Here is a 14,514-nt window from a genome sequence, read left to right as displayed (position 1 = left end):
AATCCTTAAACTGAGTCTGTGAAATGATATGTTTGAGTGTCCACATCCTGAACCTGTATGTTCGAAGAGTACGGTTCAAATGGCCCAGATCTAAAATTAGCCACATACCTCCATTATTTCTGTAGACCAGGAAATAATGGCTGTAAAAACCTCCCTCCCTCAGAGAAAGAGGTACATGTTCTATGGCCCCTTTCTCCAAGAGAGATCTACCTCCTGGGCTAACATCGGGTTCTGCATTGTCCTGACTACTGTGGTGACCATGCCTCTGAAATGGAGGGGTCGAGCTATGAACTGGACATCTTTTCTATGGAGGACAGAACCCATGGAGATACATTTGGCAGTAGTTTCCATGCTGTCAGGTGGTATACATTTTGTTGGAGGGAAAGCATTAGATTTTCGTTGCCCTGTGACAGCTCACTGACCAGAGAAAACTGAAAACTTGGGACAACACTGACTAGGGGAGCCCTACAGTAATACTGGGGGCTAACTGCCCTAACAACCTCTCGTCCCCTGATACCCCCCTCCGCAACCCCTCAGGACCGCTTCTTTTTGCCTTTTTGGCACTGATTATCATTTTAAAATCAGGCCTGTGACTGTGGCTGCCCAGGCCCTCTACTTCTGTGCCTCCCTCACAATTCAGCAGGTCTGCCTGGTAGGCCTTCAGCACTACTGTATGCCGAGAGGGTATGCCGAGACCCATAAGCAAGACTCGCTGCGACATAGGCTTCTCCAACCAATGTCGAGGTGGTCTTTCACAACCTGTATGGCAAAGCCAGCCCCCCTGATTTTGCTGCTGTCAATGGAGAGAGGTAGCTCGCAAGCGCAAGAGAGCCAAGAGCGGAGCTACTTCATTGTGCCTTTATCTATCTATCTATCTATCTATCTATCTATCTCTATATATATTTCACAATGAGAGCAGTCAGCTCCCTTGAATGCTGCTGCAGCATGTTCCACGCCTGTAAAAATGATGCACACTGATTCCCCGCTCTGGATCCTTGGAGTCAGAGAGGGTGGGTTGACTCTCCACACAGGAAAGTGAAGTCACTTTGCGAGCTCCAAAATCCGGAAGCAGAGAGTCGGATCTGGAGGAAAGAGCGAGAGATAGAGCAGCGCTCATCTCCGGTTCCCCCTCTAGATCCATACAGGACTGCCAGGATCTGAGCCGACTGGCTGCCTCGACAGCGGCTGGCCCAGAGTCCTGAAGTTCCGAAACCCATCTTGCTTTGGCTGAGAAGCGAGAGAGCCGGGAGCGGAGCTGCATCATTGAGAATCTTCACAGTGAGTGCAGTCAGCCCCTCATACACTTCACAAAAAAATGCGTAACACACTTTCTGAACTCTCTAAGGTCCATTCTATTTGCACAGGATAGTGACAGAAGAGGAAAAAAAATTATTCTTATGAAAATAGAGAGCAGTGAAGAGTTTTAGGAATTCTCACACAAAAAAGCTGATGACGTGGTTTACAGGTGCCGTTTTATAGTCACGCAATGTGCAAAATGCCTCGCCACCTGACCATGGCAGGCCTCTAAATAGGCGTGATTTTACATAGACTTCAAATACTGGTCACCCGCAAGGGTGTTTCCCACAGTGTGAAGCTCACGCAACATTGAGTTCCATTTGAAAAGAAGCTATGCCAGTGCACACAGCACAAACAGAAGATGAACATGAAAAATGCATGACACCCTCACTGACCGCCGACACAGGTTATCCCTCAGGCAACCTGTCTTCCATCAAAGCTGATGTGAGAAGGAGAAGAGCCCAAAGAAGGGTTCATAAATGTAAAAATACATGTTTACCAGTAGAAACTTAACAGGTGTCAGCCAACCATGTCAGAAAAAAAGGAGTGATTCACATTATCCATTAAGCATTTGAGGACTATATGTATTTCAAGGGTGTTTTTTCTCAGTAATTAATTAAAATTAGTTAATGCCTCATTAACATGGTGCTCCTTTTACAGTACACATTTTTCCTTGGAGACTTTCAGCGCACAGTAAAGCTTAATGTTTTGAACAGACACAGATGGCAATGTGTTAATCTAATACAGAAGATCCTTGAAGAGGTTAAATGCGCTGATATACATCTTTTGTCTTTCTTGTAAGGCATATTGTATCAGTGCACACTCAAAGGTAAATGCCAGTCAGTTTGTCTGGTTAGTGCTCATATGTTAGATTTGTAACCTAGCTGTTGTTAAACAAGCCCCCCCTGAGAATTACTGAAGAATAAATCAAGCATGTTAATACACAATAATGTGTTTGTCCTTGCACTGACAGTTATAGCTAGCATTCATATGGATCTTGTCATCCATTTATAATTCTGTTGAAGGCAATATATTAAAGCTTTACACTAAACAAGGATGAACTCTGTCATTGGTATTCTCCTTTATTAGTTATTAAAAGTGCTCATTCACATTGGAATCAGGTTACTGTTTTGACAGAATGATCATATTTTAGTTAGTCTTTTAATTTCCGTCGGATTGTTAGTTTAACTCTGAGGTCAGTGGTAGTTTCAGGGAACTTTTTTTAAATGTACTATAGCAAGAAAGTTTAATAAGACATAAACTATTACTCTAGGTAGTTAGATTCTGTGAAATATGCCTGGTTTCTTAGTTCTTGCTGGAATTCTGTACTTGTATGTTTGCTCTATAAATATTCCTCATTAATGCTAAAGGATCATGTATTTAAGTTTTACACTTAAAAGTGGCTCTATGACTAAATGGAGGACCACCAGGGTGGCTTTCTTTTGAACTAGTCGGGCTTCCTGTGTGCTCATTTCCTTGCCAAGCACAAATAACAAAATTGTCACCTTATGATCGTAACACCATGTGGGTAGTGGATAAAATGGACTCAGGGTTGCTAAATCAGCTTTGTTCATTCTTGTCAACCTGAGTCACTCAGGTGACCCACTGATCCTCTAATTGAAGAACCATGGTTACTTACAGACTCTTTATATTCTAGACTGCCAGGGCAGTTTTCTTTGGAACGAGTCTAAATTGCGTATCGAAGTTAACACAAGGGTTCCTAACATATCCTGATAGTACACCCTTGAGACAATAAAACTCACAATTAGTGATGATGCCATGTTGATGAAATGAGAATTACTCAAAATTCTGACATTGTTCTCTGTTGAGGATAATAAATGCTCATGGTGCTGACACTGTTCTCTATTGAGGATGAGAATCATCTTGTCATGCCCTGATCTGGATTGAAACCATTTTTGTGTTCTGGGCTGTCATGCCGGCACAAATTAAGGCCACGCTGCATCTTGTGTAACTCCCTTACATCCACGATCCCTTGTGTTTTTCGAATTCCAACTTTGCGGGAAAATTATGGCAGTAGACAATGGTGTCTGAAGCTTGCCTGCTGCCAAACGTTTCGTTTGCATTTCAGACAGAAGGAAACAATCACTTAGTGCCTCTTAGGACTGTATGCCATACACCTGTTCAGGTACCAGGTGGTACAGAGTATTTTTGCTAGCCTCCCACAATAGTGTATGAGCCAGCCAAACTTACCTTGTGTGTTAACAATCCCAATGATCTACCACACCTCACTGCTACAGCTCCCATTGCCCATTCCACTGAGAGTACATTAGGCTTTCTGTCTGTATGCAAGCCAGCTGTACTAAGCTTCTCCAAGCTCGGCACTTCCTTAAGCTGTTGCATTATTGCTAACAGCTTTTGCGTTTGGGTTATGCCTGCTGTCGACTGCTCTACTCTTCACTCCAATGTGGTAAAGGCGTAAAGTCTTCCTATTCCAAGGGGACTGAACAACAGCCATCCTGTTGTGACACCACAGCAAAGGACCATTTTTCTTCTTAGAGGGATCAGCTGCTATATCTGCTGTATGCTTCAGTGTCTTGCTGTGGCACAGCTGCAGAGCAGGATAATGAAAAGTCATCAGTAGTCACAAAGCCTGCAAGCTTCCTGGATCACTATCAGCATTATGCTGCACCTAGGGCAAGACTGAAGGTGCTTTGAATTTTGGTGCTTGTTGAACACTGCTCTAGTCTCAAACAATTTAGACATTGCTAATCGCCATCATGCAGTACCACCGAGGCTTGGCAGAGCAAACAGCTCACCATCCTGCCCATCCAGGCCACCTGTCTGTTCTAATGATCGACACTCAATAGTGGCAAGAATAGAATGTCAAGTGGCAAGAATTCGGGTGGAAATATTAGAATTTCCCTCATCCAGTGTATGCATCAGTGGACGCTTCTTTGATTGTGCTTTGAGTGCTAGATTTATAGTCTTTGAAACCACTTCCTCAATTCCTTGGCAAAATGAGGATGTAGCAGGATCATTTTAAGGCTACACAAGTGAGGTCATGGTCACAAGTCACACATGGTCACAACTTTATTATTTGTACAGGGCAAGTAAACAAGCACACGGTCCCAAATGTAAGGACAGACATAAGTAGATGTACGTAAATGTAATGTAAGTAGAACAGAAGACAATCTAGACAGTTTTTCCTCCAGTTTTTCTTGATCTCTTTAGCATGCAGCATTGTATGCAGTTACTCCAGAATTATTGAAGAGAATTGGTGGGAAAAGTTATTGTAAAAAAATAAACATTAATTAATTAATTAATAGCCTTCTCACAAACACATGTTCTTTCCATTTCCAATATTTATGTTTCCATGGGACATGATTGTGAGATTGCACCCATGTAAAATCTGTCATCCATCAACATTGGGAAATGTTTAGAGCTTCCCCGAGACAGTTGTTACGCTCTCCAGTTGAGACTTCAGAATCTATTAACTGCGGTGGTACAGAAAGATTCGCAGAATACTTTTAATGTTTTTAAAAAACTTTTAAAACACTGTTTTCAAATGTCTCCATATGTCCATTATATATATTGTAGCTCATTTGATAAAGGTTGCTAATAATTCTGGCATTGAGACGTCACTCTGTTATTTAAGGCTCTATTGAGGCTGCTAAAGCTTAAGGTAACACAAAGTTCTGGTGGCAATGAAGCAGTTGAGCATGAGCAGAAAACAAGAGAAGTTCTTGGAAATTAATGAGTGCAATCACACATTCAGGAAATAAAAGTGTATAATTTTCCTCAGAACAAAAGTATTGCATAAAAGGCCGAGATCAACCCCCCAGTGAGGGAATTACGTGTTAGTGCTTCGGTAAATGCTCCAACATAAGTGTGGCTCTTTCAGAATGCCTAAATAAAACACTTTTCTTTATTCTGACAATAGCAGATACATTCTCCATTCCATGGCTGAAGACCTGTTAAATGAATCCCATAGTGCTGTACTACCTTCTTAATGACAACTCTGCCACTTGGTTTATCACAACACCTGGCAGTTTTACACACACACGTAACATGCTAAAAACATTTTTGAATTTGTTCTCACCTAAAATTCTCCACATGTATTGCACGGTTGGATGATACAATTGCAGCATTGAATTAGAGTTATATTTTAAGGTATATAAACTACAAATTAGCCATGTCAGTTTACACAAATTCCCACGATCGATCGTTATTTAAATTAATGACCAATTAATCGATTAATCGTTAACCTTATTACCGCATGATGAGTCTACTGCAGTGGCGTATAGCTACCGGCATGACAGGGTGTGAAAATCCCACTCAAAACACCAGCTTCCTCACCCAAATGAAAAGGTTTTTTTTTTTTTTACTCTAAATAATAGGCTAGTAGAACTGTAAAATGAATCAATGTGATTATGACCATTTAATAAAATGACTTATTTAATAATCGAATATAATGACTATAATATACAGTGTGTCACGAACGCCGTCTCGGATTCGCACTCTGGCATGTGAGCCTATTCGTATCGCGTGCGTCCATGTAAGTGTATTTTCTTCCCAAGTATGCGTAGAATATTGTGCATATTATGGAAAACTCTGAGAACACTTTTACTCATGAATGTCCACAATTTGTTACAGGTCTACGCCAAGTATTTATTAATTTGGCGGTCCTGTATGAAGTCGAGACTTCCATACCTCACATGGATAATATTTCATTACTTATATATTACATGTTCAGATGCTAAACGTAGCCGTTAGACGACATGCTAATCCATTTCGGAATCCATTCTTGACAGAATGTTTTAGTCCGGCTGAATGAAATTGATCAACTCTCGAAAGCCATGCTACACCATGTCATTTGCAATCATTTTACACACTCCTTCGGTTATTCCTTCTGCCATTTTTGAGCGGCTAAAACGGAGGTTATTGTGGGTTGTGTAGTTTCATATCCTGTCACGGAGGCACCTTTTCAAATGGTATATCATGGTGCTCGTTATTGTATTGTATTTTAAAACACAATCGCAATGTATGCAATTAGCATTATCGGCATTTAAATTAAAACGATCCCAAACGTAACTGCGACGCGCCCGCTTCATTTTTCCTCGCGTGTCTGCTGCACGCATCCTCAAAACGACACACTGTAATGACGACCTTGCTCAATCGACCTTCGTTAAGTTTTATCGATTCGATTATTAGCGACAATTAATCGATCGGCGATTAATCATTAGCTGCAAATTTGTATTTTTTTTATAGAATTTATTGTATTTTTATTTATTATTGAAAATGTATGCTTCTATACCTCCACATGTGATAGAGGTCGTCTGTAGAATCTGTTTTGTGAATCTGTTGGCGCTCTCTGGTCGCTCACTGACTGTCCCACCCAGCTGTGTCCTTGCTTGGCTCAGTGAATTAAATAAAGAAAGAAACCATGATTAGACTTCACGCTCAGGCTGGATTAAAAGCAAATTTGTTTCTCGTTTAGTAACCTCCCCATTTGAAATGGGGAAGAATAGAGGTTTACAGTTTTATTGACATTACCCTTGAACCTGGTGCTGCTGAAGCATAAATGCTGTAACGAGTACTTTCATTCATTTATTCGAATGGTGCTGCAGCTCGGAATATTCATGACCTGTCTTTGCCTCTCGTATACACCAAGCCAAGGTTATTAGGTAAAACAAAATTCTCATCACTTCATATTTGGTATGAAGTAAATCAGCTTGCTGGTAGACCCCTAAGATTTGTATGCAGAGGTAATTATACTTGGGGCTTTTTAGACTTCCAAATGCATCTGGAGATTTTTCATTATGGGTAGGAAGATTTCCCAAGAAGGAATGCTTTTTGTGTGTATGTGTGTGTGTGCGTGTAACAACTGTTTTTTCTTTTCACAGATATTTTCCTCAAAAGTTTCCCAGTGCAGCCTAAAGAGCTCAAGGACAAATTGTTCATTGTTGGTGAGGGGGAAGGAGGCCTCTCTGATGAACACATTGCTTCTCTCAGGAGGTACAAAAAAAAACCCCACACCATGCAAATCCATCACTGCTGATAATACATATACATTTAGATATATAATAATACTTGTGGGTGCGTGGTGGCTTAGTGATAGCACGTTCACCTCACACCTCCATAGTTGGGGGTTCGATACCTGCTGTGGCCCTGTGTTTGCTTGAGTTTGCATGTTCTCCCTGAGGGGGTTTCCTCTGGGTACTCCGGTTTCCTCCCCCAGTCCAAAGACATGCATGGTAGGCTGATTGGCGTGTCTGTAGTGTATGAATGGGTGCGAGAATGTGTATGTGAGTGTGCCCTGCGATGGATTGGCACCCTGTCCAGGGTGTACCCCGCCTTGTGCCTGATACTCCCTGGGTTCGCCTGGCTCCAACTTCCCCATGACCCAGTATTATAAGTGTTATAGAAAATGGATGGATGGAAACAGAATAGACAGACTTTCAAGTAGAGGTCTGACTTACAGCTCTCCATATAGACTGAGATTCAGGATTTTCCCTTCATTTGAATCAGATTCGAAGTAACTAGGTACTCGTGTGAGGCGAAAGTGCTAACCACTAAGCCACCGTGTGCCCACAAGTATTATTATATATCTAAATGTATATGTATTATATCCATATATACATATATATGTCTGTTCTGTTTATATGATATAAAACCTGGGTTCAGTATAAAGCAGCATATCCCAGTCGTGTGATGGGTACAATAACACAGCGCAGAACTTGTCATTTTCAACACAAAATCTCAAGCACACCCCGAAAAACAAACATTTTCCCAACAGGTGACTGTCTTAACATATTAACAACACAAACTTGTCAGCATCTGCGTTTAAACAAGACAACAGAGAGCAAAAGAACAGACTACGGAACAAAACAGAAGACTCCTTCCCACTCTTCGGCCATTAATTTCCAGGACTGAGCCCCTAAAATGTGAGCACTTGTTGCGTCCGCATTCATACCACTGCAGCGTATCATGAAACTCGTGACCTCATTATATATATTAATATTTAACAGTAATGGAGGAACACCACAGAATGTAGCGAAGTAAAAGTACATTTCTGTGATAAAAAAATGAAACTTAATTAAGAGTATAAGGATGGCCAGTTAAACCTGCTCTTAAAGTATTTTTTTTTTTTCCAAAAAGTTAGTCAAGTAAATGTAATGAAGTAAATGTAGTGCGTTACTACACAACTCTGAATGTAACCAACACATAGATGTAAGAATAGAAGCAGCGTTTTTCAGAACACGTCCTTTCAAAAATACCCTAGTCTAGGACTCGTGAGTGACCTTAATGGAGCCAAAAGAGGCCAAATCACTGGAAGTTCATGTCAGGGAAAAAAGGTAATGCAAGTAGGAGTCTTTCTTTAATGCTAATTATAAAGAGCATATCCTGGAACCTTTTATCAGAGTGTCTCAACGATGAAAGTTTTATTAGTTGGCATTTGAAGAGACAGAGACTATTAAGTAAGCTGAAAGCTGGAATAAATGCTTTCTCTACTTGATTGATTTTCATTTTCTAGCAACATCTTCAAAAATGCTTATTGGATTTATCTGCTGGAAAGAAGGGGCACTCTAAAGTACAGGCTGCGATGTTTAGATCCACACATGATGTATGTTTGCATGAAGCTTTGCGTGGGCTTCAGGAACACAATCCATATAAATGTGTGCACAACATTTCTGCAATATTAATGGATGTTGACTGTAGAGTTTCCACTGCTTAGTGTACGTGTGTCCCATGGCTCATGAAATAATTACATCCTTGGTTTGGGTTTGAAACACTAAAATGGCTGTGAAATGGATGCATTTGAAGGAGACTGAGTTCACTTTGGGTGTAACATTAGGTTGAAACTAGAGGACTAGACGATTTATGCAAGCTGATGAGGACTTTTTTGTTTTTAATCATCCCTCTATTTCCGCCACTGGAAAAATGACAAAAAGGGAACAGGTAGAAGAAAAGAAGAGGAAAGTATTTTGGGCTTTCTAAATATAAATAAGGTTTGAAGCATTATGTAGAGTTTTGCATGAGTTTCCGTGTGGATTTTTTCTGGGTTCTTCAGTTTCTACCCACCTGCCAAAAACCTGCTGGTAGATGGTTTGGAGGCTCAACATCGGCCTTTAAATGTGAATCCAAGGTGTATTGCACCCAGAGTTCTTCCAGGATAAAACAGTTACTGATGTCGCATGACTGAATGTTTCATTCTGTGAACGTCTTGGTTGGTTGTGATGTCCCTAAGGGCCATAATCATAATCAGAGATGTCTATTTAAGTTAGAAAAAAGGAAAGTTAATATATCTCAACTTACGCACACTCATAAGGGAAATCAATTGCAAATGCATGTTTGAATTAGTAAACATTCTAATTACATCTAAATACCTGTTCTACTTACTTTATTGATTTTGCCCTGATTTTCTCTCTTGACCAATTCCACATTATCACAAGAACGCTACCAACCAGGGAGGGCGCACGCTATCACGTGCCTACAAAGCACGTGAAGCCAGCCGAGTACATCTTTTCGAACATGCAACATCAGGGGGTTGCATATTGACTGATAGCCTATAATAGAGCTTTGATACTATAGTAGGATCCAGTAAATCTTAATATAATCTATTGGAACGGCGAGGCCAATTCATTTATTTGTGCTATACACAAAAGACATTTGGGTTTGAGATCAAATGATGGATATGAGACAAGAGTTTAGGATTTCAGCTTTCATATCCTAGTATTTACATCTAGATGTGTTAAACAACATAAAGCATGACACCTTTTGTATCAGACCAACCCTAACCCTCTCACAATGTTTCTGTCATCATCTGTTGTTGCTTTCCTTGGTCAACCCATCCGGTGTCTGCTGCTCAGCACACCAGTGGTTTCTTTCTTTTTCAGGACATTCCAAATTGTCATATTGGCTATGCCCAATGTTTGTGCAATGCCTCTTGATTTCCCCTCTTTTCTTAGCTTCAAAACAGCTTGCTTTTCTCTCATAGACAGCTCTCTGATCTTTATGTTGGCTTATCCTTTTTTAACAACAAATGCAGTCTTCACAGGTGAAACTGAAGGTTAAAATCAAGAGTAGATGTTCAGAGCTATTTGTTGTTTAAACAGTCAATCTAACAAGACACCTGGGTCAGTCACATGTTCTCTGTCATTTAACACATCTACATATACAGTGGGGGAAATAAGTATTGGAGGCGTCAGCATTTTTTTTCAGTAAATATATTTCCAGTGAGGTTGTTCACATGAAATTTTCACCAGACATCGGTATTAAATCAAGAAATCTGGAAATATAAAGAATTCACAACATTAAAATAAAGTTATGTGTAATAAAGCGGAATGACATGGGAAAAAAGTATTGAACACGTTAAGAACAAGCAGTTCTCCAAGGTAAGGCAAGGAACCAGCTGAAATCCGTAAGTAATTATACCCCCTATCTGTGTAAAGTAATATCAGCTGGGTTAGTAAATTGATGGTCTATACAAAGGCTTTTCGTTACCAAGGTGCCACACAAGAAACATCTCATGATGAGTAAAAGCAAAGAGCTCTCCCAAGACCTTTGCAACCTTATTGTTGTGAAACATATTGATGGAATTGGATACAGACCAATTTCAAAACTTCTGAAACCTCCAGTAAGCACCATTGGGGCCATTATCCACAAGTGGAAGCAACATCACTCCGTCATCAACCGGCCACGCACAGGAGCTCCTCACGAGATTTCTGACCAAGGAGTCAGAAGAATAGTCAGAAGAGTAGATCAAGAGCCAAGGACCACTCGGAAAGAGCTCCAGAAACACTTGGAGGCAGCAGGTACCATCGTCACAGAGAAAACAATAGGCAATGCACTCCACCGCTCACGCTCACCACGCAAGACTCCATTACTAAAGAAAAGGCATGCCGAAGCTCGTTTAAAGTGTGCTACAAATCATCTGGACAAGCCTATGAAATACTGGGAGAGTGTAGTCTGGTCAGACGAGAGCAAAATTACACTTTTTCTCTGTCATACTACACACCATGTTTGGAGAAGAAACGGCACTGCACATCACCCTAAAAACACTACACCAACAGTGAAGTCTGGAGGTGGAAGCATCATGGTGTGGGGCTGTTCTTCATCACATGGTACTGGCAGACTTCATATAACTGAAGGAACGATGAATGGAGCCCTTTACCGGGAGATTCTTGAGAAGAATCTGCTGCCATCCACCAGGATGATGAAGATGAGACGTGGGTGGAGCTTCCAGCAGGACAACAATCCAAAGCATACAGCAAAGGAAACTCTCAATTGGACTCAGAGAAAAAAAATATCAAAGTGTTAGAATGGCCCAGTCAATCACCTGACTCCAATCCAACTGAACAAGATTTAAAGACAATATGTTTAGAAGAATGGACCAAAATCACACCTGAATACTGCGACCCATTAATTTCTTCATACAGGAAGTGTCTTTAAGCCGTCATTACAAACAAACGCTTCTCCACTAAGTATTAAATACATTTCAGTTAGCGTGTTCAATACATTTTTCCCGTGTCATTCCACTTTATTACACATAACTTTATTTTAATGTTGTGAATTCTTTATATTTCTAGATTTGTTGAGTTAATACTGATGTCTGGTGAAAATTTCATGTGAATAGACTCATTGGAAATATATTTACTGAAAAAAATGTTGACATGTCCAATACTTATTTCCTCCACTCTAAATACCAGAAAATAAAAGCTAAAATTCTCTTCTCATATTTATCTTTTGTTAAGTCTCCAGCAAAACCAAATTAATTATCCTTTCCGTTCCAATAGTTTCAGAGGGGACTGTAAATGAAGTAAGCAGGCCAAATTAAAGAAGAACACTTTCTCACATGATGAACTGTCATGTGTTCACCATTGAAATCTCTGTGGTAATGACTGCTGCTTGTAGTCTGGATGATTCATTTTTTTTTTTTAATAATGGCATATTTATACAGAGCCCTCCACTATTACTGGCATCCTTGGTAAGTATGAGCAAAGAAGGCTGTGAAAAAAGGTCTTTATTTTTTAACCTTTTGATATTTTATTAAATAAAATCCACAAAAAATACTCTGCTCTCATGGATCAAAGAAATCAAACAATTGCAGACAAAACACAGGTTTATAAAAAAACTTTGTTAAATATAGGTGTGCAACAATTATTGGCACCATTTTAGTCAATACTTTGTGCTACCTCCCTTTACCAAGATAACAGCTCTGATTATTCTCCTATTATTCCTGATGAGGTTGGAGAATACATGGCAAGGGATCCGAGATCGTTCCTCCATACAGAATCTCTTCAGATCCTTCAAACAGTGGTGTACTCTCCTCTTCAGTTCACCCCACAGGTTTTCTATGGGGTTCAGGTCAGGGGACTGGGATGGTCATGGCTAGACCTTGATTTTGTGTTCAGTAAAGCATTCTTGTGTTGATTTTGATGTATGTTTTGGATCATTGTCCTACTGGAAGATCCAACCACGGCCCATTTGAAGCTTTCTGGCAGAGGCAGTCAGGTTTTCATTTAATATCTGTTGATATTTGATAGAGTCCATGATGCCATGTATCCTAACAAAATGTCCAGGTCCTCTGGCAGAAAAACAGACCCAAAACATTAAAGACCACCACCATATTTAACCGTGAGGTACTTTTCCATATGGCTTCCTCTCTGTGTGCTCCAAAACCACCTCTGGTGTTTATCGCCTAAAAGCTCTATTTTGTTTTCATCTGACCACAGAACCCGATCCCATTTGAAGTTCCATTAGTGTCTGGCAAACTGAAGACGCTTGAGTTTGTTTTTGGATGAGAGTAGAGGCTTTTTTTCCTGAAACCCTTCCAAACAACTTGTGGTGATGTAGGAGACTTCGGATTGTAGTTTTGGAGACTTTCTGATCCCAAGACGCAACTAACTTCTGCAATTCTCCAGCTGTGATCCTTTTAGATTTTTTGGCCACTCGAACCGTCCTCTTCACAGTGCGTTGAGACGATTTAGACACATGTCCAATTCCAGGTTGATTCATAACATTTCCTGTTGACTGGAACTTCTTAATTATTGCCCTGATGGTGGAAATGGGCGTTTTCAATGCTTGTGCTATTTTCTTATAGCCTCTTCCCATTTTGTGAAGCTCAACAACCTTTTGCCGCACATCACAGCTATATTCCTTGCTCTTACCGATTGTTATGAATGCCTAAAGGAATTTGGCCTATGTGTAATCTTATATTTATACCCCTGTGAAACAGGAAGTCATGGTTGAACAATTCAATTTCCTATTCCTAGTCACCCAGGTGTGCTAATAAAAAATGAAAAATATCAATGGGAATATACTTCCAATATATTTTTCACAAATGAATTCACAGGGGTGCCATTAATTGTTGCACACCTATATTTAACAAAGACAAACAAAATTTTTTTTTGATAAACCTGTGTTAGATATCCATGAGTGAATGACTGACTGACTGAATATTATTATTACAAGCACTGGTCCTCATTTGTCAATCTGTTAGTAGAGTAAATGTGTGTTAAAGTTTGCGTAGGCTAAACTGAATGAATATTTTCCACTGGATTTCCAAAAGTGTTGCAGTGTTAAAAAGAACATGCCATGGCAAACCAAACTCATTTATAAGCCACGCTTCATCCTCAGAAAATATTATGTAGATCTTCAAATATCCATTCCCTTTATAAGAGTGACCTTAAGCTTCCACCAGTGGAGGCATTTGTTTAGGGTTTATGGCTGTGTGCAGTTAGGCCTGCCTGTCCTTCATCTATACAGTGGTATTTCTTTTGGTATAATTGAATAACTAGTTTTTATTTGTCTTAATTTACGGGTTTTGCCATTACAAAGCACTTCTATAAGTCGCTCTGGAAAAAGGTGTCTTCTAAATGCTAAAGCCATAATAAATATTTTATTCCACATATATGAATGCAGCAATCCATGCAAATTATCTGTAAAATATATATTTTTTTATTTGAATTCAATCAGTCGACGTTTACATGAGTCTTATGGGTAAATTTACATACACATTTTAATGAAATCATGGGATTACCAAATTTCTTGTGTAAATTCTTCTGTGAACGCTTTCCGAATAAATCTGTTCATATCCAGCTTGATAAATGAGGCCTATTGTCAGGCAGTGATGTTGGGATCTCCATGCAAGTAAAATGCACCGAAGTTCAAAGTCAGGAAAACAGATACTGAGACATACTTCAGATAATTCTGAGATAAGTCTGTCTGTCTCTATCAGTGTTACGACCTCTATTT

General features: G+C 39.9%; 1 protein-coding gene across 3 annotated transcripts in view; it reads left to right on the top strand.

Annotated features, from left to right (window-relative positions):
- Nucleotides 1–14,514, top strand: part of LOC128619177 (uncharacterized) — a 50,801-nt gene that overhangs the window by 16,959 nt on the left and 19,328 nt on the right. For all 3 annotated transcript variants that reach the window (XM_053643163.1, XM_053643162.1, XM_053643164.1), the window contains one exon: nt 7,161–7,272. In XM_053643163.1, the coding sequence (XP_053499138.1) occupies nt 7,161–7,272 (112 nt within the window). The remainder of the gene's footprint in view (nt 1–7,160; nt 7,273–14,514) is intronic.

Source organism: Ictalurus furcatus, chromosome 15, assembly GCF_023375685.1.
Source record: "Ictalurus furcatus strain D&B chromosome 15, Billie_1.0, whole genome shotgun sequence".
In the NCBI taxonomy this organism is placed as follows: Eukaryota; Metazoa; Chordata; class Actinopteri; order Siluriformes; family Ictaluridae; genus Ictalurus; species Ictalurus furcatus.
This window is presented reverse-complemented; position numbering and strand designations above follow the sequence as displayed.